Source organism: Castor canadensis, chromosome 4 (genome assembly GCF_047511655.1).
Source record: "Castor canadensis chromosome 4, mCasCan1.hap1v2, whole genome shotgun sequence".
In the NCBI taxonomy this organism is placed as follows: Eukaryota; Metazoa; Chordata; class Mammalia; order Rodentia; family Castoridae; genus Castor; species Castor canadensis.
The window spans coordinates 129,981,380-130,006,214 of NC_133389.1; the positions used below are offsets into that span (position 1 = coordinate 129,981,380).

Sequence of the window (24,835 nt, forward strand, 5' to 3'; positions counted from 1 at the left end):
ATGTTGAATAGGAGTGGAGATAGTGGGCATCCTTGTCTAGTTCCTGATTTTAGAGGGAATGGTTTCAGTTTTCTCCGTTAAGTATAATGGTGGCTATAGGTTTGTCAATATAGCTTTTATAATGTTGAGGTATTTTCCTTCTATTCCTAGTTTTCTTAGAGCTTTTATCATGAAATGGTGTTGGATCTTACCAAAGGCTTTTTCTGCATCTATTGAGATGATCAAGTGGTTTTTTTCTTTGCTTCTGTTAATGTGGTTTATTACGTTTATTGATTTTTGTATTTTGAACCACCCCTGCATTCCTTGGATGAAACCTACTTGGTCGTGGTGAATGATCTTTTTGATGTGTTGTTGAGTTCGGTTTGCCGTTATTTTATTAAGGATTTTTGTATCAGTGTTCATTGAGGAGATTGGGTTATAATTCTCCTTTTTGGAGGTGTCTTTGCCTGGTTTTGGGATCAGTGTAATACTGACTATCCTCTTTTGTGCTATTTTATGGAATAGTGTGTTTTTGGTGGGAAGTGATAGTATGTCTTCTCTTTAATTTCTGTAGGATCTTTTCTTTTCCTCTTGTTCTTTCCCTTTATTGCCTTGTCTTCAGGAGGTGTGTGTGTGTGTGTGTGTGTGTGTGTGTGTGTGTGTGTGTGTGTGTGTGTGTGTGTGTGTGTGTGTGTGTGTGTGTGTTACTCCCTTCTCCAAGGCTGCCATCTTAAAAGTTCTTCCCGTTTTCACACTGATTTCTTTAACCGGAACTATGAACTACTCAAGTCCTGTTCAGATTTTTTACATCATTCTTGAAAGTTTGCTTTGTAGGATTGGTTTTGTCTGTTTGCTCCAAGTCTTCAGTTACCTGCTAGTCATTCTTGAGTAATCTTTTAAACTTCGCATTCACTTTCTGTCCTTGGGAGCTTAGAGCATCAGGGAGCTTGTAGGAGTTCTTTTGGAGGGTTTTTGATTTGTGTTGTTTTGTCTTCCAGTAATACTGGAAGTTGTACATGGGGACTGGAGAGAGAGTAACTGGTTCAGTATCCAGTGACTGCTATTCTTAAGTCACCCGAGATTACATTTTTAAGCATGAAAGGTTTTATTTGTTTCAAACAAGTACTTGCATTTTATATCAAACAGCAGATGAAACCTTCCTTTTCTCCTTGAGAACAAATATTGTTTTTAAAAATTCTGAAATGCTGCATTTTATTTATAGTTTTTAAACTCAAAAGTGTATTATATGTAAGCCTCTGTGATGTCACATTACCATGAAGTTATTTGTAAGCAGTTATACAAAGTAGATATAAAATACTGCATTATATGTGCATATCATCAAGTGATAAGTAATGTAGGTAGGTTGTGTTTGTTTGTTAGTTTTCGAGCCAGGATCTTACTATGTAGCTCCAGTGTGGCCCCAAGCTTAAAATAATCTTGTAAGCCACCTGAGTGCTGGGATTACAGGCATGGGCCACTCTACCTGGCTTTTATGCAGTTTTGTCTTACTCTACTGATGTAATTATTCCCAAAGCAAAAAAATCAATAAATACATTAAAGTCCCACAGAAATGGGCCTTTTGATTAAGTAAATTTGCATGGATTTGGATCTCACAGTGGGACCATGCAGGACTTGTTGATGGCTAGTTGCATGAATTCTTCTTAGTCATTTCATTAGCCTTATAGTAATGCCGTGTCACATTTTATACTACATAATTTTAAAAACCTCCTCCTTTATGGTGTTATGGTAGGTTTTGCTACTTGTTAAGATAGGTTTTACTCATATGCATATGTGTGTGTGTGTGTGTGTGTGTGTGTGTGTGTGTGTGTGTGTGTGTGTATGGATGTATATGAGGCAATATAGAGAAATTTAAAGCATGGAAAAGCCAGTCTTAACCAATACCCACAATTTTGATATGGAATGAGAATTTTGATGAATATTTTCTAATGTAAAAGTAAATACATTTTTAAGTTAGCTTTTTGAGTAAATAATGTATACATTTATAAAATTCAGATATGTGGAAATGTACAAAATTCGAAAGGTGATCAAAGATGTATAGGGAAAAAAATCCACCACCTAGCCCTGTCTGACAGGCACTCTTCTTGCTCATAGTCAGCACTACTGCTATATGTAACACAAATGGGAGTTTACTGTTCTTTGCTTGTTTAATTTTTTATAGAGCTCACTTCATGTCACATTTAGCATCAGTTCATTCTGTGTGAGAGCTATATGATATTCCATTCATTGAAAATAACCTTATGTATTTAAGGATACTTACTGGTTATGGTTAAATGGTTTCCAATTTTTTCGTGGCATAATATTTAGATCACAGTGCTGTGACTTAAAGAATTATTTTCAAATGGCTTTATTTCTCAGAAATAAGGAAATACTTCATAAAAACCTGGGAACTTGGGAGTTTAGTTTCCAGTAGAAAAAAATTTCCTGTCTAAAATCAAGTTTTAGATTGACCTTCTCTAATGAATTTCAGCCCAGTAAAATAAATAGAGTAAGTAGATAATTTATGTCTTTAGGAATTTATGTATGATAAATTTCTAATTTATTTGTAGAACATGAGTTATCAATTACAAGACTATCAGGGATTTGCTAAAAAAGTATGAAAAGAGTAAAAAGATTTAGAAGTAAATTTAATGATGGTGTCAGCATAATGGAAGAAAATTAGCAACTTTAGAAATTAAAGTGATACTACCTGTCTTGGTAATAAAGAATGGGTGTGATAATGCTGCGCTGGTGGATGAGAAAAGAACATAGTCCTATTAGCTTTTCTATTAGCCTTTTGCCTTTTTTCTGATAAAGGATTAGAAGTTCACCTCAGAAAGAAACTTAGTACTTTTAAGCTATCACTCCTCCCACTCGTAATCCAGGCTCTGAACAACTTCTTATCTCTTTTGATTTGCCTATTCTGGAAATTACACAGATGTAGAATCATATAATATGTAGTCTTTTGTGACTGACTTCTTTCACTTACCTTGTTTTCAAGGTTCAGCTTTCATAGCATGTATTAATAGTACCCCATTCTTTTTTCTGTGATACTGGGAATTGAACCAGGGTCTCACTGTTTGCTAAGCAAGGACTCTCCCACTTGAGCTATGCCCCGGCCCCATATCATTCCTTTTTGGGACTGAATACTATTTCATTGTGTGCATATACTGCATTTTTTTTATCCATTTATCAGTTGATGGACATTGAATTATTTCAACTTTTTAGCCATTAACAATTATGCTACAGTAAGCTTCATGTGCAAAATGTTGTGTGAACCTAATGTTTTCATTTTCTTGGGTCTATTTAGAATGGAATTGCTGGCCATATAGATCATAACTATGTTTTATTATTTGAAAAACAGCCAAACTGTTTTCCTGCATGACTGCACCATTTTATATTCCTACAGGCAGAATATGAGAAATTCAGATTTCTCCATGTCCTTGAAAAACACTTATTTTCTGTTTTTTTTTAAAAAAAAACAGAATGAGGATGAATGAGATCTCATTGCTACTTTGATTTTTATTTTCTTGATGACTAATATGTTGAGAAACTTTTCTCATGTTCATTGGACACTTGTGTATTTATTTTCAAAAAATGTCTAGTCAGAATATTTGCCTATTTTTTAATTGGTTATTTGTTTTTATTATGGTATTATAAGAGGTCTTTATTCTAGATACAAGTCCCTGTCAGACAAATAAATGGCAAATAGCTTCTTCTATTTTTTACATTTCTTGCTGGTGCCCTTTGAAGCAAAAAAGTTTCAAATTTTGGTGAAGTCTAATTTATCTCTTTTTTTTCTTTAGCTGCTCATGCTTTTGGTATCATATCTAAGAATCTAATGTTAAATCCATAGCATGAAGATTTACCACTGTGGTTTCTTGAGGGTTTTATAGTCTTAGCTCTTCCATTTGGGTCTTTGACTGATTTTGAGGTGCCTTTTGTATATGGTGTGAGGTAAAGCTCCAACTTCATTCTTTTGTATGTAGATGTCCATTTGTCCCAGTACCATTTTTGAAAAGAAGATTCTTTGATAATTGATTAGTCTTGGCACCTTTGTCAAAAATCAGCTGAGTACCATTTATGCCAGTACTATATTGACTTGATGGTGGTGATGATTATTAATTTCTTCTGTCAAGAGTGAAAATCATGATATGTGAATCCCCATTATAGTTGAAATTTGATATCATTTTGACTATTTTGGGTCCATTGGAATTCCATATGAACTGTAAAATTGTTTTCATTAATTTCGACAATGGAGCCAAATTGGATTCTTACTGGGATTGCACTGAATCTGTAGGCTAATTTGATCAATTTGGGGAATATTGCCATGTTGGTATAATAGATATTCTAATCCATGAATATGGAGTGTATTCTCAATTATTTTGAAGTTTAATTTCTTTCAACAATGCTTTGTCATATTTATTCCTATTTTTGTACCATTGTAAGTGAAATTGTCTTAATTCCATTGAATGCAAATGCAGTGGATTTTTGTACATTTAAACTTACATCCTAGAGCTGTCATTCTGTTAGTTTGTTATTGGATTCATTAACATTTTCTACATGTAATATCATGTCATCTATAAATAAGTTTTATTTTTTTCTCTCCAACCTGGATGCTTTTTGTTTCTTTTTCTTGCCTAGACCAGAGCCTCTAGTATAGTGTTGAATATAAGCGACAAGAGAAGAAATCCTTGTCTTGTTCCCAGTCTTATGAGAAAAACTAGTTTTTTTTACATTAAGTATGATATTAGATGTGACTTTTTCATGGACAGACTTTATCAGGTTGAAGAAATTCTTTTCAATTTCTTATTTATTGAATTTTTAAAATTGTAAACAGGTATTGGATTTCAGATGCTTTGCCTCCATTTGTTGAGATAGACATGTTATTTTTAGTTTTTTTATTCTGTTGGTGTGTTGTATTGCATCCATCAATTTTTAGATGTTATCTATTTTTTCATTCTTAGGATAAATCCCATTTGGTTATGGTAGGTAATTATTTTTATATGTTGCTGGTTTAATTGTGATTTTTTTGTGTTTATATTCATAAGACATATACTGTTCTGTCATTTTCTTGTGATATCTTTATGTAATGGTACTAGAATAGTAAAATACTGGCCTCATAGAATGAGTTGGGAACTGTTCTTGCTGATTCTGTTTTTTGAAAGAATTTGTGATATGGTAATAATTCTTTAAGTACTTGGTAGGATTCAGCAATGAAACCATTTTCTTTGTGAGGAGTGTCTGGATTACTAATTACTAATTTGAATTATATTATCTACTTTTTCTTAAGTCATTTTCAGTAGTTTGTATCTTTCTAAGAATTGTCTTATTTATCCAATTTATGTAATTTATTGCTAAACAGTTGTTTATAGTATATCCCTTTATAATCTTGTTTTGTTTTTGTAACTTAGTATCTTATTCCCTGTTTCAGTCCTGATTCCAGTAATTTGACTTTTTTCTGTGTATTCAGCTAATGATTTGTTCATTTTGTTGGTCTTTTCGGACAGCTACCTTTTGTTTTAATTAGTTTTTTTCTAAATTTCTATTCTCTGTCTCATTAATTTCACCTCCAAGTTTTATTCCTTTTGCTTGCTTTAGGTTTAGTTTGCCCTTCTTTTTCCTGGTAGAAGGTTAGGTTATTTGAAATAGTCATGTTTTTTAAAATTCACTTTTATAGTCATAAAATTCCTATTGTAGGCATTACTTTAGCTACATTTGATGAGTTTGGTATGTTGTGTCTTTACTTCAATATTCTCAAACTAATTTCTGACTTTCCCATTGATTATTTCTTTGACCCATTCATTGGTTATTTAGGAATGTGTTTAATTTCCACATACTTATGAGCTTTTCAAATTTCTTTCCTACTGGTTATCTGTTTCATTCCATTGTGGTTGAAGAACATACTTTGTATTATTTCAGTCTTTGGAAATTTGTTTGTTCTATGGCTTAGGTAACCTACAATCTATCTTGGAGAATATTCTGTGTGAACCTGAACTGAATGTATAGTCTGCTTTTACTGAGTGGAGTTGTCTAATCCGTTAGACTTAATTGGCTTATAGTATAACTCAGTCTTCTCTTTGTTGATCTTATGCTTAGTTGTTATGTCCATTATTGAAAATGGGCTATTGAAGTTTCCAGTTACTAATATTCAGTTATTTCTCTTTCCATTTCTGTTAGTTTTTTCCTTCTTATCTTTTCATGTCTTTTATTATACACATATGTGTTTATAATTGTTATGCATTTTTGGTGGTTTATCATTATAAAATGTCTCTGACTATGTCTGGTAACATTTTTGTTTCAAGCTTGTTTTGTCTGGTGTAGTGCTTAGCCACACTACCTTTCTTATGGTTGCTGTTGGCTTGATAAATCTTTTTCCATATTTCAATCTAGTTTTATCTCTGAATTTGAAGTGTGTTTTCTGTAGCAACATACGATTTAATCTTTTTAAAAAAATCTAGTTTCACCATCCATCTTTCCTCTTTAGTTGTTTAGTCCATTCACATTTAGTGTTTTGCTAGCATTGGATCTGTGTCTGACAGAAAAATGTATGTGCCTGTCAAAACTTTTGTACAAAGGTCAGGTGTGGTGCTACATGCCTGTAATTCCAGCTGCTCAGGGGGTAGAGATAGTAGGATCTTGATCCAAGACTAGCTCCTAGGCTATCTGACAAATATACTAAAGTAAATAGGGCTGGTGTTGTGGTTTAAGTGGTAGAAAAATTGCCTAGCAACCACAAGGCCTTGAGTCAAACCCCAGTTCTACCAAAACAAACAAACAAAAACCACCCCAACTTGTATATATATGTATTGGTAGGAACATTGTTCATTGTAGCCAAAAAGTGGAGTGCCAATGTCCATCAACTAATGAATGGCTAAACAAAATGAGTTATACCATCCAGTGGAATAATATTTGCCAGTTAAAAAGGAACAAAATACTGATAAATGCTACAATATAAGCAAACCTTGAAAATACTTTAAGTGAAAGAAGCCAGTCACAAAGCCACATATTGTAAGATTCCTTATAAATGAAATTCCCAGAATATGCAAATCTATAAAGAAACTAGATTAATGGTTGGTTAGAGTGTGAGTATGGAAATGAAATGTGATTGCTTAATTGGTACAGATTTCTTTTTTGAGGTGATAAAAATGTTCTAAACCATTTGTGCATGTCTGTGACTACACTAAAAACCATTGAATTTTGTTCTTTAAATGATTGGATTTATTGTCAAAGTTACATCTCAAAAATGTTGGCAAAAAAAGTTTATTCACTTTGGCTATATTTAAAGTTTTACAAAATACCTGTTTTATATTAAAATATTAATTGAGCCAACTTACAGAACCTTTATGGTCATTACAAGTTAAATGTTAATGGCACTGGTACAGTCTGATCAGAAGATCTTGGGTTTTGTGCTCCAAATGGAAGAATCCAGACAGAGCACATGGATGGGGTAAGGTAGAATAGTTTTATTGAGAGAAGGGAAGTCATCCATTCTGCCAGGTGAGGAAAGGGAAAAAGAAGAAGGGGGCATCGTGGGTGCAGGTGGAGTCCGCCAGCAGAGAGAGTGCTTGTCTTTTTCAGGTGCCTTTAAAACCTACACTACCCCATGGGAGGGCAGGCCCAGGAGGTTCTTAACCAATAATGAATGAGAGGGAGGGGCATGGGCGGTTCCCAGCAGGTGAGGGAGGTCTGGCCCATCCCCAGGCAACCTACATGAGCCCCAAACTTTTCCTACTTCTAGCCTGCTTCAAGCTCCCCCTGAGAGACAATATTTCAAAAAATTCTTGTTTGTGGGGTTGTTGAAGGGAGGCAGTCCATTGTCAGTATCTTCTTCAAGCTGACAAGGGGCAGCAGACCCTATCTATAAAGGGAAATTGTCTCTCCTTCTTTCTCTTGGGGCTTATTTGGACACAAGGGATCTGAATTATTGTCCAGCATAGCTAAGGTTTCTCATGGAGATCTGGATTGCTCATGGAGATCTCATTAATTTGTAGAGCTCGGTAGCCTTGATGACTCATGATTTGGGTCCTAAAGGCTTTTATTCTGGAAGAGATAAATCTGATTTAGAAGGCATGACCTGAACATTTAACAGTGATAGGAATATCAGAAGGGGCCCTGCCAGGTGTGGCAAGATGGATGAAGTAATTTTGAAAAGTGACAGGAAGTCTTATGTTACTTTTTACCTATACATGTTTATACCTGTACCAATTTTTACTCTTAGATGGCGCTCTGTTTTGGACTGTAGTTATTTAAAAGCTGACTACATTAGGGGCCAGGTGTTATCAGGGAGCAGGTGTTAGTCCAATTAGGAAGTAAACATCAATGAGTCAGTTCAAGCAGAAGTTAGATTCCATTGAAAGTTATATTGTCTTTGTTTAAACAGGCGGCCTTGGCCAAAGACATGAGTTTGCCTTTTGCCAGAAGGCTTAAATATTAGAGCACATGCACAAAAGTCCCTTTTTAAAAAATCTCTCGGCTTTAGTTACTTTTGGAGGTCTGGAATAACTGGCTCCACCTGCACCGGGAGAAGTCCCCTTGTTTGTGCAATCCTTTTTAACTGTCTCGGGTGGCTGAATGCCACTTGTTCCTCTGAGAATTTAGAAGATGCCGACCACTCAGGGGTTGTGTCCTCTTAAACTGTTTCTCTGAACAGTCATCTTGAAGATTTTGCCAATTAGGCAGTTTTGTCCCTCAGTGCGGGAGTGGCTTTTCCGGAAAGTCCAAAAAGTCAGATTGTGTCTCAAGCAGGAGGGAGACTTGAACAGATCAGAAGTCAGTGCCAATGTGACCTTTTTGGCCAAATTAAGCAACAAAGAGATTTATAAAAAAAAAAAAGTGGCTGTTAAGATGGGCTTAATTAATGTAATTGCTTGTCTCATAGGGGATGTATTGTCACCTTTATATTGCTGTAACGTGATAGTGGGTAACAGTTATAAAGTTTTTACAAGGCAAATACACAATGACCTCAATACTTAAGAATGTCTGTCCTGGTTGATAGATAAGCGGTTGTCAGAGTCATTTTCCATGGACTTTCCTGTGAATGTTCTTAAAGGATCAGACCTGCAATGACAAAACTTAAAGTAACCATGGTTAATTATAATTTAAACCTTGAATTTTGGTTAGGAAAAGTAAGAGGTTGGTTGTTGTCAATACTATCAATATAGTACTGACAATTATAAAAGCCCTAGGTTTTCCAGTAGTTAAGGAAGGTAGTATCAGTAATTTAAAATAGCCTCTGTTTTGATGTTCAATTATATATTATATATCTAAATGATGTTTCACTAGCCAACATCAGATAAACCAGTGTTTAGCTGATGAACAGATGTCAGGCCTAAATGATAGAAGTTTTAGCATTTATCATAAAGAGCAGAAATTTCAAAGACTTTTAGATAGAAGGTACCTTAGGTAAAAGAACTATAGCTATTTACATGTATACACTTTTAACTCTGTAAGTGATTTTGTGACATTTAGATACATGTATAAGGCACTAACTGTATTAGAACCATTTAAAAGAAATTTTACTTAGTTTTAAACTTAGTTCCTTTAGTGTTATCAGAAAATTACTTTAGGTTTTTTGTATCTGACAAGAGACTAATTTAAGCAGATGTATAAGATAGTAAATAATCTTAAATGGGCTATGAAGAGAACTAGTCATCTTATTTTTGGTTAGCAGGATCAAAGCATCTCCCAACACTTAGGATACAGCCAGTGAATATGTTGGCTCCCCCTATGCTGGCTGGTGGAAAGAGAGAGAGGGAAAGGGAAGGGGAAGAATCCATTCACCTCTCCACCCCTACATGAGAACTCCTGAATGGAATTCCCTGGCTGGTGAAGAGTGAGAGAGAGGAAAAGGGAAGGTGGATAGTTGCCCTTTTGGAGAGAGAAAAATGAGAACTTCTAGATCCTTGGCGTGTCCCCCCCCCCCCCCCCCCCCCCCCCCCCCCCCCCCCCCCCGTCTCTAGAAACCCTCAACACAGGTCCCTTTGATCTGTTTCTGTCACACTTCTGTGAGCAAGCGAACAGCAGGGTACCTTGACTTCCAAGTCAACTGTTCCCCTAAGTGTCAGTCTCCTCCACCAAACCACTGGTGTTTTTTTATGTTTGTTTGTTTGTTTTGTCTTTTTGGATGGGATGCTGATCTTGAATGTTGACCTAACTTAAAACATCAGCGCTATTATGACCAGCTATTATTTGGACAGAATCCAAACTACCAAAGTAAGCTTGGCTGATACAAACCCATTGTTTGTGGTTAGTTTTTGTATTAGGCCATGGGGTTGTAGTCAGGTTGTAAACTGAGAAAAATGGGAGAACATGTATAATTTTTAATAATAAGCCAATTAAGATTAATGTCTCAAATCATTAGATACAGAAACAGATAAGGGGCTAAACATATTACTACATCTGGAAGGTGAGCTTTTGTTCAGTTTTGGTAAAATTTTATATCAGCCTATAACACCAAAAGATCTTGATAGTTATTTCGATAAAACAGAAGAGTATTTTAAAATATATATTGGTAACTTATATTTTAACCTTAGAAAACTTTTAGACAGATTTTAAATTCTCTTTTAGACAGATTTTAAATTCTAAACTTATAAACTTGAAGACCTCAATTTGTATATTGAAATAACCTTTTTAAAAACCAGAATTTACATAGCACTGTTTTAAATAAAACTCTTAAGTAACCTTATACTTTAAAAGACTTAGGAAGAAAATTAAATTAAACCATCTTTTAATTATAGCAATGCATGAGAACACAAGGGTCAATAAATCTAATTATAAAAGAGTTTAAATGTAAGTTACACTCACGATAGGATGAAACAGAGATTATTTTTTATAAAAGAATTTTTTTGAGCCTTAAGACAGAGAAAAATTAAGCCTAATCGGGAGTAGAACTTTAGATAGCCTTTGAGATTTAAAGTTAATGTTGTGCACATTAACTTTATAGAAGTAGTTTGAGACATCTAAACACACACACACACACACACACACACACACACACACAGATGTTTTGTTCTAGGCATGCCAATGAATATAAGCACACATAATTAGCTTAAAAAGTAAAAATTAAGTTGCCACAATTGGTAGCAAAGACATACACAGAAAACACACAGTGACACACAAAGCAATTACATTAATTTAGAGTTTACTCTTACTAAACAACCATTTTTTGTCAATATCTTTAGTAGATTAGTCAACTAGATTCCTAAATAGTTTACAACAGCTCTTTAACTTACTCTGTTCTTGGCCCAGTCCTTAACAGACCAGTGCAGTAAAAACAACATGTATAAGAACTAAGTTAAATTAGAGAACTTTAACCACAAGTTAGTTATAATTTTCCTATAGGATGGCAAGACTGCATCGCCCACGAATTTTCGATTCCTAGGGAGTGGTAAGATGATGCTGGACATGTGATAGCTTCATCATGGTGACAGCATTTCCTGTGACCACATAGTCTTTCCAAAAGGTCTCTCAAATGGAACGCATAGACAAGCTACATGCAACATACAGACTCAAAATAGCAGTCTGTTATAGGAATAAAAAGACATTTTCCCCAAGAGACAGGCGTCCATGAGTTGGGTATGCTAATGAAAAGACCAAACTGAAGCAAGGCAAGGTGGAATTTAAAAGTTTTGCTAGTCTGCTCAGATGTGACATCACTTGATAGTTTTAGAGAATTAGTCATAGGTTGTAGCATTTTTTCCTTTGTATATAATGTCTTGTCCTTTAGTTTTAAAGGGTTATTTAAATTTTGGATTACTAGGGCTAAGGCAAATGGCAGTAAACCTTTAAGCTCTGTTACTGTCCAGTTTACTCCAGGTGTTTACGATTAGATCCTGGACTTTCTCATAAAGGGGTTTTGTTATTACCTAGAAAGCCAAGAATCTAAACCCTGTAGAGCACAGCCATTTACAGAGCTACAGTTTGGAAAGGGCCTTAAACAAGTTGAGAATCTGACATATTACTTTGAGCTATAGAAAACATAATTTTATTAATTTTAAGATTATTATTAATGCTAAGAATAAAACCTCTAATTAAACTGTCTATTTAAAATACCCACCTATAAAACCTATTTTCTTTAACCTCTTGACTGTAAGCCTAATTTTATCAGAAGAGAAAAGTAAAGTTTGTGAGGAAAATACAAAACAAAACCAGTCATCAATTAGTACCATTAAGTTCTGTTTATCTTAAGTATATGTGTAAAACTCATATTCTAGTCTTAAGAACTGGTATCAATAGAATAATTTTGCCTTTAGAATAAATGAATTATACTTTGTAAGTGACCAATATCTAATTCTTAATTAAATGGCACTGTTTTTACTTAGAGAATTTAAGTACATTTACAGAAACAAACAGCTGTATGGCCTGAAGTGCCAGGAGAGAGCAGGCTGCATAGGCTGGCTAGGCGGGGCTATTTAGGTCCATGCTGAGAGGTGGGGCCAGCTCCCAGGCATGCCTCTAGGCCTCTGAGCTGAAGCTCCCAGGCTGGTGCTGATAGGCCGGGCCAGATTCTTGTGCACAGAATCTGGTTCTTCTGATGGGCAATGGTGGCCACAGGAATCACTCTCCAACTCCACTAATCTTTGTTTAAGATTAGGTAGCCAGAGGCCATCACAGGAAATTCTAAAGTTAGCCTAAATTCACTCTAAAGACTAATTTACTTTTTACCCAAGAGCAATCCATGTCTTAAAAAACTGTGTTTGGAACAGGGAAGTTTTTACAAGTGAATTAAAAAAAAACAAAGCAAAACAAAACCAACTAGAGGCTAGGCAGAGCAAAAGCTAGGAATTTCAAACAGAAATTCTACATCCATTAATGCAGGAACCAGTTAAATACTCAGTGTCTCTCTTAACATGACAGTGACCCAAACTCAAAACCATCGCAGGGCCAAAATAATCCAAAACTAAGAGTTTCTTAGTAAATATTTTAACCTTTAAATCTGACCCCACTGTTCTCACTTTAGAGACAAGGCCTGAGGCCAGTTGGGTGAGGCATGCCCTGTCACTCAGTGGCATGGCCACCATGGCTGAGGCCTGCCATGGCTAGCTTGCTTCCTGGGTCAGTGACTACCTGGGCCCAGGAATTAGGAAGGGAGCAGAGTAGAGGGAGAGGGGGTGTAGATGAGTTGTAGCTGCAGGAAAGAGGCAGCAGATACCAAGGTTGATAACTTAAGGGCCCATGGGACAAGGGAATGTGACCCTGGTGTGAGTGTTTCTGTGACCCCTGTAGATACGGAGATGAAGTGAAGGTGGGCAAAGAGAAATCAAGTGGCCAAGGGAAACTGAGGCTTGGCGGGGAAGGAAATGGTTTAGAGGAGGAAGAGGGAGAGCGCTATGGACCCATAGTAGCCACAGGAAAGAGTGGTCCTGGCCTGGGGTCCATGGCGTCAGCTGCCAGGGGTGACTGCTTTAATACTGAGCCCTGCTGTTGCTGGCAGCCACACATTGCCATTTGCCCTAGCCACCACTGTTAACGTGGCTGGCTGGCTCTGGAAGCAGCTGCCAAGTGTCTAGAGTGGAACTTTTGGTTGGTCTTGTAGGGGGGTGGAAGCACTGAGTGCTGGCCTGCTGAGGCCTAGCTCCTGCAACTGTAACCACTGGAGAAGTGGGGGTTGGGGGTGGGTGGACCCACATTGGGCAGACACTGCACATACACACACACCCTCAACCTGCAGGGAGGCCCGCCTGTTGGCCGACAATGCTGGGTCCCAATCTGACATTTCCCAGCTACTTTCCCTGAGGACAGAGCTCAGCCCATTCCCTTGGCACTCTGGAAAGAAAAATAGTGAATAAGAGTGACCCTCTAAAGTGTAGGGTCTGGTCTCACCATGAGTCTCCTGGCTGGCTCGCCAAGTGTTAATGGTGCTGGTACATTCTGTGATCAGAAGATCTTGGTTTTTGTGCTCCAAATGGAAGAATCCAAACATAGTACATGGAGGTAGAATAGCTTTTTTGAGAGAAGGGGAGTCACCCTTCTCTCAAGGGAAGAAGAGGGCATCATGGGCACAGGTGGAGTCAGCCAGCAGAGCAAGAGTGCTTTTCTTTTTCAGGTGCCTTTAAAACCTACACTACCCCATGGGAGGGCAGGCTGAGGAGGTTCTCAACCAATAATGAGTGAATGGGGAGGGGCATGGGTGGTTCCCAGCAGGTGAGGGAGGTCTGGCCTATCCCCAGGCAACCTACATGAGCCCCAAACTTTTCCTACTTCTAGCCTGCCTCAATAAGAGGGTCGTATTTTATAATCTCTGTCAGAAATCATGTACATGTAGTGAATATATTGTGGCCTAATGCACTTTTCTTGGACTTTACTAGTTTTTAACCCTATATTGTTAAACTTGGAAAGTATTATATGTTGATATCTAGGTGTGTCATCAATTTATTGGTAGCTTTGATTTTTGTGGTACTTTATTTCTAGTGTTGTAATTAAGTTCTTCAATTTCAATAGTTTCCCTCTTCACAACTTTTAAAACTGCCTCAGAAAATTTACTGATAGTGTTAATAATTTCTGTCACTTGTACATCAGAATTACTGAGTTAGAAAGCTTGGCTTTGTGAATATATTCCTTTTCAGCTGTATTTCTTCAAATATTTTGACACAGATATTTAGGTCATGTGGTTATATTTAACTTGTTTTTTCCTCTTTAATTAACCCCCCAAGTAATTTTTAAAAAAAACATTTATTTCATTGGTGTTCTTGTGTTAAATACTTAGAACTACTTTGTCTCTGTATATATTTTTTTTATTTGTTTGTTTCTTACAAGGCATGACAGTAATACCTTTTGTCTTTTTTTATATTAATATTTAGGGGAAAAGACAAGACACTAGTTCCTCATATTTTTTCTATTATCTTGAATTATCAAGAAGTTTAGGTTCTTTTTGTACCCAGTTAAGTGTTTTCACAGTAGAAACAGGCAAACATATCAAAATATACTACTGTCTTAAAAGATCTGAGATCTTAAAAACCTGTTGTTTTTCCAGTTGTTTTCTTTTAATAAGTTGTAATATTTTAAAGCAACTTAAAAGTAAGTTCTTTGGAGAAAGATTACTTAAGAGCATTTTAAACTATTTATACTTAACTAAATAAAACTTATTCTAGAAACTTTTTTTTGAAATCATTAAATTTGCTTAATTGTTTTCTAAAAAGACTTGCATAAACATTATGTCCCAAATAGAATAGATTAAATACATTTGAATGTGAATCATAGAATGAATTAATATAATAAATATGATTTAGAAATTTGCCATGTGACATATTGGATTATTCCCCCTTCTTTTTCAGGAACTCTTGGTGTAATAACAGAAGCTACAATAAAAATCAGACCAACCCCTGAATACCAAAAGTATGGCTCGGTAGCTTTCCCTAATTTTGAACAAGGAGTAGCCTGTTTAAGAGAAATTGCAAAACAGGTAAAAAAAAAAAAAAAAAAAAAGAAGATTAAAAAAAAAATATATATATATATATATGCTTACATTTTTAAAATTCTACATAATTGTGATATAAGTAACCTTATTTAGTTGTGTTATATCTGTGGTTTTTACTACACAAAAGATAGTATTATGAAATAACTCTTTGAAGTGCAGTTATTATTTCCTTGAGTAATTATATTGCTGTGAAATCTATTTCTTGATTTAAAGAAGGTTGTATGATTTTTAAGACAAGATATGTATTTAGATTAATGGCTTTGAATGACTGCTTTTCATTGAAAGTTATGCTTCTTAGTTACTTTTGGGTAAGATATTTTGTGATTAATGGAAATGCTATTTAATTTATCTTAAATTTGACATTTATTAAAATTATAAGTAATGGCTGAATATCAATGACCCCAGGATTTAGAAATTAAATGCAGTAATCTAACTTAATTCATACATAGAATGTATCACTAGGCACAACTTTGTTTTATGATATTGTTTAAGCTGCAGTTTAAATAAAGTAATATAAATAGTATATATAACAGTATATTTAGCTATAAGCAAAAAAACATCCCATTTTTATCCTCCCTTTTAAAAAAAGATGTATTATCAGGGTTTTTCAAAAGACTAGATAATGCCAAGAATCTTGTTTCTGTGTTTAGTTCTATTTATGTAGAAATTTGGGCTTCTCATTTGTTCATTGTTTGAGCTGAAATTGCTTATGAGTTATTCTTATTTCATCATTTCTCAGCAAAAAGGAAGATAAGAGAATATACTCAGCCTCTTTGTTTTTGTGCTCTCTATACTTCTAGAGTTCTTTAATACTTTTTGCTATCTAAACTTAAGTAGTCTCTTGAGGACAATGGAGCTGGGAGCTTTTTGATAGAACCCATATAGGTCAGCTTCCAGGTATCCTGAGTAGGGTAGAGAAAGACTGATGAAGGGAAAGAAAAATATCTAGCATGTAGTTAGTATTCATCTTGGACTTTGTAAAATAATGAAATGTGCAATGGCAAAGAGTCTTATCTTCTCAACATTTCAAGATAAGCACTAGTAATGTTTTAAAGAAACCTAAAACAGGCCGCACGTGGTGGCTAAAGCATCTCAACCAGTAACTTGGCATGGTGGTGCTCATTTGTCATCCCAGGTACATGAGGAAGCACAAATAGGAGGACCAAGGTCCTGGCTGGTCTAGGCATAAAGGAAGATCCTATCTCAATTGAAAAATCAACCCTAAAGTGCATTTGGAAGCACAGAAGACCTTGAATAGCCAAGGCAATACTGAGCAAAAAGAGCAACACTGGAGGTATCACAGCATCCAACTTTAAACTATACTACAGAGCCATAGCAATAAAAACAGCATGGTCCTGGCACAAAAACAGACATGATGACCAGTGGAACAGAATAGAAGATCCAGATATGAATCCATGCAGCTGCACCCATCTGGTTTTTGACAAAGATGCCAAAAAATATGATGGAGAAAAGATAGCTTCTTTTGCAAATGTTGCCTGGAAAACTAGATATCTGCATGCAGAAAACTGAAACAAGAGCCATGTCTTTCACGCTGTGTAAGTATTACCTAAAGTGGCTTAAGAACCTTAATATAAGACCTGAAACTTTGGAGCTAGTGCAGGAAAGAACAGGGAATACATTGGAATTAATAGGTATAGGGAATGACTTCTTAAATGGAGCTCAAATGATTCAACAACTAAGAGAAAGGATTGACACATGGGACCACATGAAATTAAAAAGCTTCTCCACAACAAAAGAAATGGTAACCAGACTGAAGAGGTAGCCCACAGAATGGGAGAAAATCTTTGCCAGCTAATCATCTAACCAGGGATTAATAACAGCAATATACAGGGAGCTCAAAAACCTAAATTCCTCCAAAAATCAATGACCCAGTGAAGAAATGGGCAAATGAACTGAACAGAGTTTTTTCAAAGGAAGAAATCCAAACAGTCATAAAACACATGAAGAATGTTCAGTATCCCTGGCCATAAAGGAAATGCAAATCAAAACCATGTTAAGATTCTACCTCACTCCTGTTAGAATGACAATCATTAAGAATACAAACAACAACAAAATGTTGGCAGGAATGTGGGGAGAGAGGAACCCTCACACACTGTTGTTGGGAATGTAAATTAGTACAACCACTATGGAAAACAGTATGGAGCTACCATATGATCCAGAAATAATACTCCGAGGGATACATAGGAAGGAATGTAAGTCAGGTTACAATAAAGGCACCTGCATACCCGTGTTTATTGCAGCATTATTTACAGTAGCTAAGCTATGGAAACAGCCAGGATGCCCCACTATTGACAAATGAATTTAAAAAAGTATGTACAATTGAATTTTATTCAGCCATAAAGAATGAAATTTTGTCATTTGCAGGTAAATGGATAGAACTGGAGAATATCATCTTAAGTGAAGTTAAGAAATCCAAAGGCCACATATTTTCTCTCAAATATGGAATATAGACCCAATACAAATGCAAGCAATATTATGAAAAACAGGTCACACTAAGGGGAGGTCACATATGAGAGAGGAAGAGTAAAAGAAGAAAGTTAAGAAGGTGAATATGGTTGATGTACTTCCTATACAAGAATAAATACAGAATTTTTAGACCTGTTGAAAGCACCGTAAGAAGGGGATTAAGGTAGAAAGGAGAAAAATAGAGGGGATAAGCCAATTTGAATTATAATACATATATACATGGAAATGTTACAATGAAACACCCTTCATATGTATCTTAAAAAGGTCATTTTTATAAATTAAAAAAAATTTTTTTTTTTTACTAAAACAGAGAACAGGAAGGCAAAACTGGTCCTATCTGGGGGCGTTGGTAGCAGTGGGAGGGGAGAGGATATAAAGAAAGGGTATAGGAAGCTGAATTTGTTGGAAACATTTTGTACTCATGTATGTAAATGGAAAAATGAGACCTGGTGAAACTATTCCAGGAATGGGAGGAGGGGATATAAAGGAGAATGATGGTGGGGGTGATTTCAACTATGATATATTGTAATAAATTTTGTAAATGTCACATTGTACCCCCAGTACAACAATAGTAAAAAAAAGAAAAAGACAAGAAGAAAAGGGGAAAGGGAAAGGGAAAAGAACTTACCTCAAAAGTAACTAAAGGATAAAGGGCTGGCAGCATGACCAGGTAGAGTGCCTGTGTAAGCAAGAGTGTGACTGAGTTCAATCCTCCGTATGGCTTCCCCCCACCAAAAAGGAAAGCCAAAACAAGCAAAAGAATTAGGTTTACTCAAATATATATATATATGTATATGCATAACTATAAACATACATAATTTCTTTTTTTAATTTCATGGTACTGGAATTTGAATTCAGGGCTTTGTGCTTGTTAGGCTGGTACTGTATCACTTGAGCCATGTCATTAGTCCTTTTTGCTTTAGTTATTTTTTGAATAGGATCTCTTTTATGCTCGGTCCAGACTTAACTGTGATCCTCCTATTTATGCTTCCCAAGTAGCTGGGTTGACAGGTATATGCAGCACTACACTCAGATTTTTATTGGTTGAGATGGGATCTTGCTAACTGTTTGCCCAGGCTGGCCTCCAACTGTGATCCTTTCTATCCCTGCCTTCCAAGTAGTTAGGAATATAGGCACAGCGACTGCACCTGGTGACTCTGTTTTTTTGTTTTTTAATGGCAAATAAACATGAATGCCAAATTAATTTTTTTTAATCATAGAAGTTAAATGTGGTGGAACACAGCTGTAATCTCAGCAGTCAGGAGGCTGTAGCAGGTAGATCATGATTTTGAGATCAGCCTTGGCTACCTAGAAAGACCCTGACTCAAAAACCAAAAATAAAAACAAAAAAAAATTGTGGAAGTAAAATTTCTGTTTTTTGTTTTAAACAAAAGATCTTAATGAGATCACGTTCAGTCTAGGTTGGCCGACTACCCCTTCATAGTATCTCCAGTATAAGACCACTGATTTAGTAGACTCATGAAAAGTATTGTTACATGATCTTTGGAGTAGAGGTGTATATATTTTATCCTTTTCTTAGTGTTCCATCTACTTTTCTAATTGTAAATACTCACAGTCATATGTACTTTAGGTTTGATTGCTGAGAAGTGTAAAAATATACCAAAACCTTAGGTTTATGATTTCATTAGAATGGAACTATTGGATTTAAGCAGAAATAGTTGGTACAATCTAGTGTAATTTTTTTAAAAAGAATTTGGTAGGTTCCTGATAGTAAGTGACAGCAAGGTGCTACTTGTACTATTAAAAAGGAGTAGATAGAATTTTCCTTCATCCTTGCATGAATCAGTTATACTGTCTTTTCATTCATTAAAAAAAAAATCTTAGGATATTCACCCAATGACCATCGTCTAAATTCACTACTCAGAACTATACAGCAGTAAATAAAGGTAAGGATTGATAGAAATACAGTGTGGTTAAAAAGCAAATCAGAAGAAAGTACCTTTCTAGTGTATAAATTAGCTGTTTGGTTCTCTGTTCTTGTAGTGAACATTACTACAGGTAAATACTATGGACTAGAAAGCTTGCCTTCCTTGAAACTGATTTAAAAGTCCAGATAGATTTTTGTTTGTTTGTTTTTGGTACTGGGGTTTGAACTCAGGGTCTCATGCTTACTATAGTTGCTTTACCACTTGAGCTGCTCCGCCAGCTCTCTTTTTCACTGGGTATTTTTGAGAAGGGTCTTTCAAACTATTTGCCCAGGCTGGCTTCAAAGTGCTATCTTCCTAATCTCTTCTTCCTGAATAGCTGAGCAGATGTGAGCCACCAGCTCCTGGCTAATGTTTTATTCTCATGTATTGCTCTTATGAGTGAGACAATTGCTGAAAATAGTTTCTGCAATTTGGGGATATTACATAATTTTATGAACCTATGTATTTTACTTCTCTTATCATGTACATGTAGAGAGTTATTGATGTTTACCTGGAAATGGATAAAAATAGATTTTATAATGGCTTAGGTACATTTGCATATCAGTTTACTGAATGTACAAATTTCAGATGTCAAGAGTGGGACACTATTTGCTGCTTTCCTTTGTAACAATATTCTTAGGCAGAAAAAGTGAGAAAATTATCAGATTTTGGCACTAGTCATTATTCAATTTGGGGTTTGGAATTCCATCCAATAATAGAGAATTAAGATCCATTACAATAAATGGTACATGGTTTATGATTATGCCAAATTCTTGATTGAATAATGAGTTGGCTGCTTGTAATTCTTCACTGTCATTTTATAGCACTTCCATTTTTACAGTATTTTTAGACTCAAGTGGCTTTTGAAATGGGAAACTGTATTTTGGATAAGTGTCTTTTGGAAGAGAGCATATGTGATTGTTCACAAATAGCAAAGTGGTCTGTCTGTATCTTTACTATTCTTATGAAGGAAGGAAGTAAACTAAGCACCTTTAATACTGGCAACAGAAGGATTCTACCAACGCCTTGTAACTGATCTTTATCCCTGTGAGAAATTGTCCTCTTTCAGTACTTCACTACCTTGTGAGGAGCTAGAAAGGATGATATAGTGGAAGATTAGTTAATTCCATCTCTTATGTGGCAGTCCAGTGTAAACTTCATCTTTACTCAGTAGATGGGTAAGTGATTTTTAAAACTTTCTCAGAAAATAGATTTCCTATTGTAGCCTGTCAAGTGGGGAAAATCGTGTTTTTAAAATCAGATTATTAGTATCAGATAAATCATTTTATTAGTCTCTTGTTTGTCTAGAAATGACAATGATGTCTTTATAGGGTTTGAAACAAGCTCAAAGCACAGATTGTGGTTTTTTGTTGTTTTCAATAAGAATTTAGGAGTATACTCTAAGATATTGAGAGAAGAACATTTTTTTCCAATTTGAAGAAAATTGACTGTATGTTTGGGATAGATTAGTATTCATCCTCTTGGAAACTTGTCTTTTTCAGTATCAGAAGTATGTATTTAGAATTATAGGTTAAAACTTTTTTTTTTCATTATCTTGTGACAAAGGGTGGCCTTTTCTGCCTTTTATCACTTTTAAGTAATCTTAAACTCATAGGTAGTTTTTTTTCTTTTCCTAGTGAGTCTGGATAATTTGAAAAGTATTAGGTCATGAATTGCTCTGTAAAACTTAATTTATCTTAAGTAACTCCTTTGAATAAATTGAAAGGAGTTAGGTTTAACACAGACTTTGTAAAACATTTAAAGCTTTATTTCTGACAGTAATTATAGGAAATACTTGTTACATACAGAAAGTAGAAATTTTCTCTTTACATTAGTGTTTTTGTGTGTTCCCATACTTTTCTTTCTCTGAAGCAGAAAGAATAGTCAAGAATGTTTGGTTAACTCGATTCTCTACTGTGTTCCTAAAAAATGAGGACAATTACAAGACATGATCTTGAGCAGAAGCTACTTAATACAAATTATTTTACATTTACTAAGACGAAAAAAATGTGAAATTGTGATGAGGAAACATGGTACTAACTTTCGGCTTTTCCTTTAAGTAGAGGGAAATAGACACGATAATTGTATTATTTCATTCTTTAAAAACCAAGAGATAATTGTCTTTAAAAATAAAGTTCTTATTGTTTATAATGCTAGCTGTAAGCCAGTATGTCATTTTCAATATGATCAACCAGTAATACTAACAGCCTTAAATATTGTATGCCTTCGTCTCTGGTATCAACTCTGACTTAACAAGTTAAAGGAAGAACCTAACTATGTTTTAAGTTTTGTTTCTAGAAATTTGCATTCAACAGATTTTTTTCAGCCTCTTTTGAAGTTGTTCATTAATTTGTTTTGTGAGTGTCTTTTTTGTGGTGTATGTGCTTTTAACTTTGTGATCCACATGGTGAAATAGATAGTATGCAAGATATAATGATAACCTTCTCTGTTTAAATTTTTGTATAGCATTGTATATAATGTTTAGTATTGAAGTTAAAATAGTAGAAATCCTACAGACATTTGAAGTATATATTAATATTGAATTTGTTTCACCAGTAACTAGCCAATTAGCAGGCATCTCAAGTAATGTGTCTCATCTGAAGTGCAAATGAGAGCCATGGCTTAGTTCTAGGAAAATGAACTTTGCAGAAATGTTTTGATGTGTTTCTTGAAGGGCCTTTTTTTTTATTTTGTTGAGAGGATTGGAAATCTGTTGCTTCTTAAGTTAGTTCAGATAATACTACTAATACAAAGTAAAATGAGGCTCATTTGAGTGGTTACTTTTTATTTTTCTGGTTACATATTCAAATAAATTCTTTGTTGTACCATCCTTAAAGGAAAGAAATTGCCAGCGATTTGACTTAGTCAGTTTTACACTTATATTTTGAGGTCAGTGTGGTTATATATTTCTTCATTGTTCAAGTGAAACAAAGGTATTATTTCTTAATTAGTTCTAGTAAAATTTTCATGTTTCAAACTATTTACTACATGTAAAGTATACTTAGCTAGAAGTCAGATGACATGAGCAATTCTAGTAAATGTACATAATTATCTCATTAACTTCTGTTGGAGTAGGCAGTTTTTGTTTGTGTGTTATTAAGTTTCTTGAAATTAACTGGTTGAATTCATTAAAATTAAAATTGGTTAAATTATTCTCAACTCATGTTAGTTCTGATCACTAACCAGCAGAGGTCACTTTAACTCAAGGACCTTTTTCCCTTTATTTGTGGGGCACAGTAGTCTCAGTCCAGCTTACTGGAGTGAATTTAGATCTACAATTATTAGAATGTGTGCTATCTGTAAAGTATAGAGACAATCTTGAGTCTTTTAATCTACCTAATTAGCAATAGAAACATAACCTAATCTTAACTGTAGATACAGCAACTCAAATTGTTGTTTTTTAAGAATAATAACATTAATTTGATCTTTGATTATAGGAACTTCTGTAATCAGTTACAGTGGTAATTATCAATTATTTCAAATTCTTAACTAAACTTTTTGTATATTTACAATTATGTATAAGTTATCAATTACCAGAGGGTCACAAACTAACCTAGATGCTAGTTTTTGAGTGCTTTCCTATATTTATGATAGTGCTTTACCTATATTTATTTGTGACAGTAACAGAAAACCTTTTTCTTGTTACTAATAAAAGTTATTTATTAACTTTTGAAACATTTGACACTATTATGAAACTTTAAAACTCTTGGTTTGAATTCCATAATTTCAAAAAAGTCAGTGTTAAAAAGTAATTTACCCCAGTACTGTATAAAAAAGTAATTTAATGTTATCTAGAATACAAAAACTTAATTTAGCTTCTTGTTAGGTCTTTTTTGATAGTATTGCTATGCATTTATTATGCTTCCTTAGTATAAATAGGAATAGTGTATTAATTAACTGGTTTATGTGGCTCAGCTGTCAGGTTAAAAATCGTATTCAGTTTAACTGAATATTGGTAGCTGTATTATATAGCAAGTGCCCTGAAGCTTTCTTATCTACTTTCTTAGTTTTTTCATTTGTAAATTTTAAATATATAGAACATTTGAATGAATAGTATAGTAAGCACCCATGTAGTGATCTCATATATTCAATAATTTTTTCTTTTCCTTATTTATGTATATATGTTTTCTAGACCACTGGAAATTAAATCATGTACACATAACACTTCATCTCAGCATCTAGCCCCTAAAAATAGGAGAACAGTGTTCTTTATAACTACAACACCATTACTAAGTCTAAGAAACTCTGCAGCACCTTCTTAATGACAACTAATACTCATTGTATAGTCACATTATCCTAGATTTCACCAAAATATATTTTATGGATAGTGTTTATAAACCAAGATTTAATCAAGGCCTGCATATGGTACTTTTATTTAAAGATTAATTACCAAATACTTTCCTCTCATTTTCTGATATATGTGTATTTATGTTGGTTGTTTTTATTAATAACCCCTGCCGTGGATATAAATGAAGTAGAATCTGGCTAGCGATAAGAGGAGGAATTTACAAGTTCTTGGTATGAATTAATTTTTTTTCTGGAAATGAAAGAATATCTCTGAATTCTTTCATATTTCATTTGTATACTTAGACCAAAGTGTATCAATACGTATATTCATGGATATTCTCTTTTACGAAGAAAGTTTGATCTAATCAGGCTTCATATGTTATATTAGAAGTCAGTACACTTACTCAGAGCATTCCCAAGTAGTACATGTGAAGAAAATTGATTATCTTTTAATATTTTGGAAGCTGGTAACATTTTTAAGAATTATTAACTACTTTGACAACCTTAGTACTCAGAATGTAAGTTTTTTGTCTTAACGATTATACTTGTAATATGATCACAAGCTAGTCTTAATATGATTTTTTGTTTTGAATATGAATTTAAATTCCGTGTGTGTTTTAAGTGATTTTTTTTTTTTAAGGTTGTGTGATTTTCTTGAAGTAGTATTCATCTAGCACTCAGGATATCTTGGTCTTACTTCTGTCTTTACTGTTTAGCAGTCATCTGACCTTGAGCAAGT

General features: G+C 34.6%; 1 protein-coding gene across 3 annotated transcripts in view; it reads left to right on the forward strand.

Moving 5' to 3' along the window:
* Agps (alkylglycerone phosphate synthase) overlaps positions 1-24,835 on the forward strand; it is a 131,740-nt gene that overhangs the window by 57,833 nt on the left and 49,072 nt on the right. For all 3 annotated transcript variants that reach the window (XM_074071158.1, XM_074071160.1, XM_074071159.1), the window contains one exon: positions 15,252-15,379. In XM_074071158.1, the coding sequence (XP_073927259.1) occupies positions 15,252-15,379 (128 nt within the window). The remainder of the gene's footprint in view (positions 1-15,251; positions 15,380-24,835) is intronic.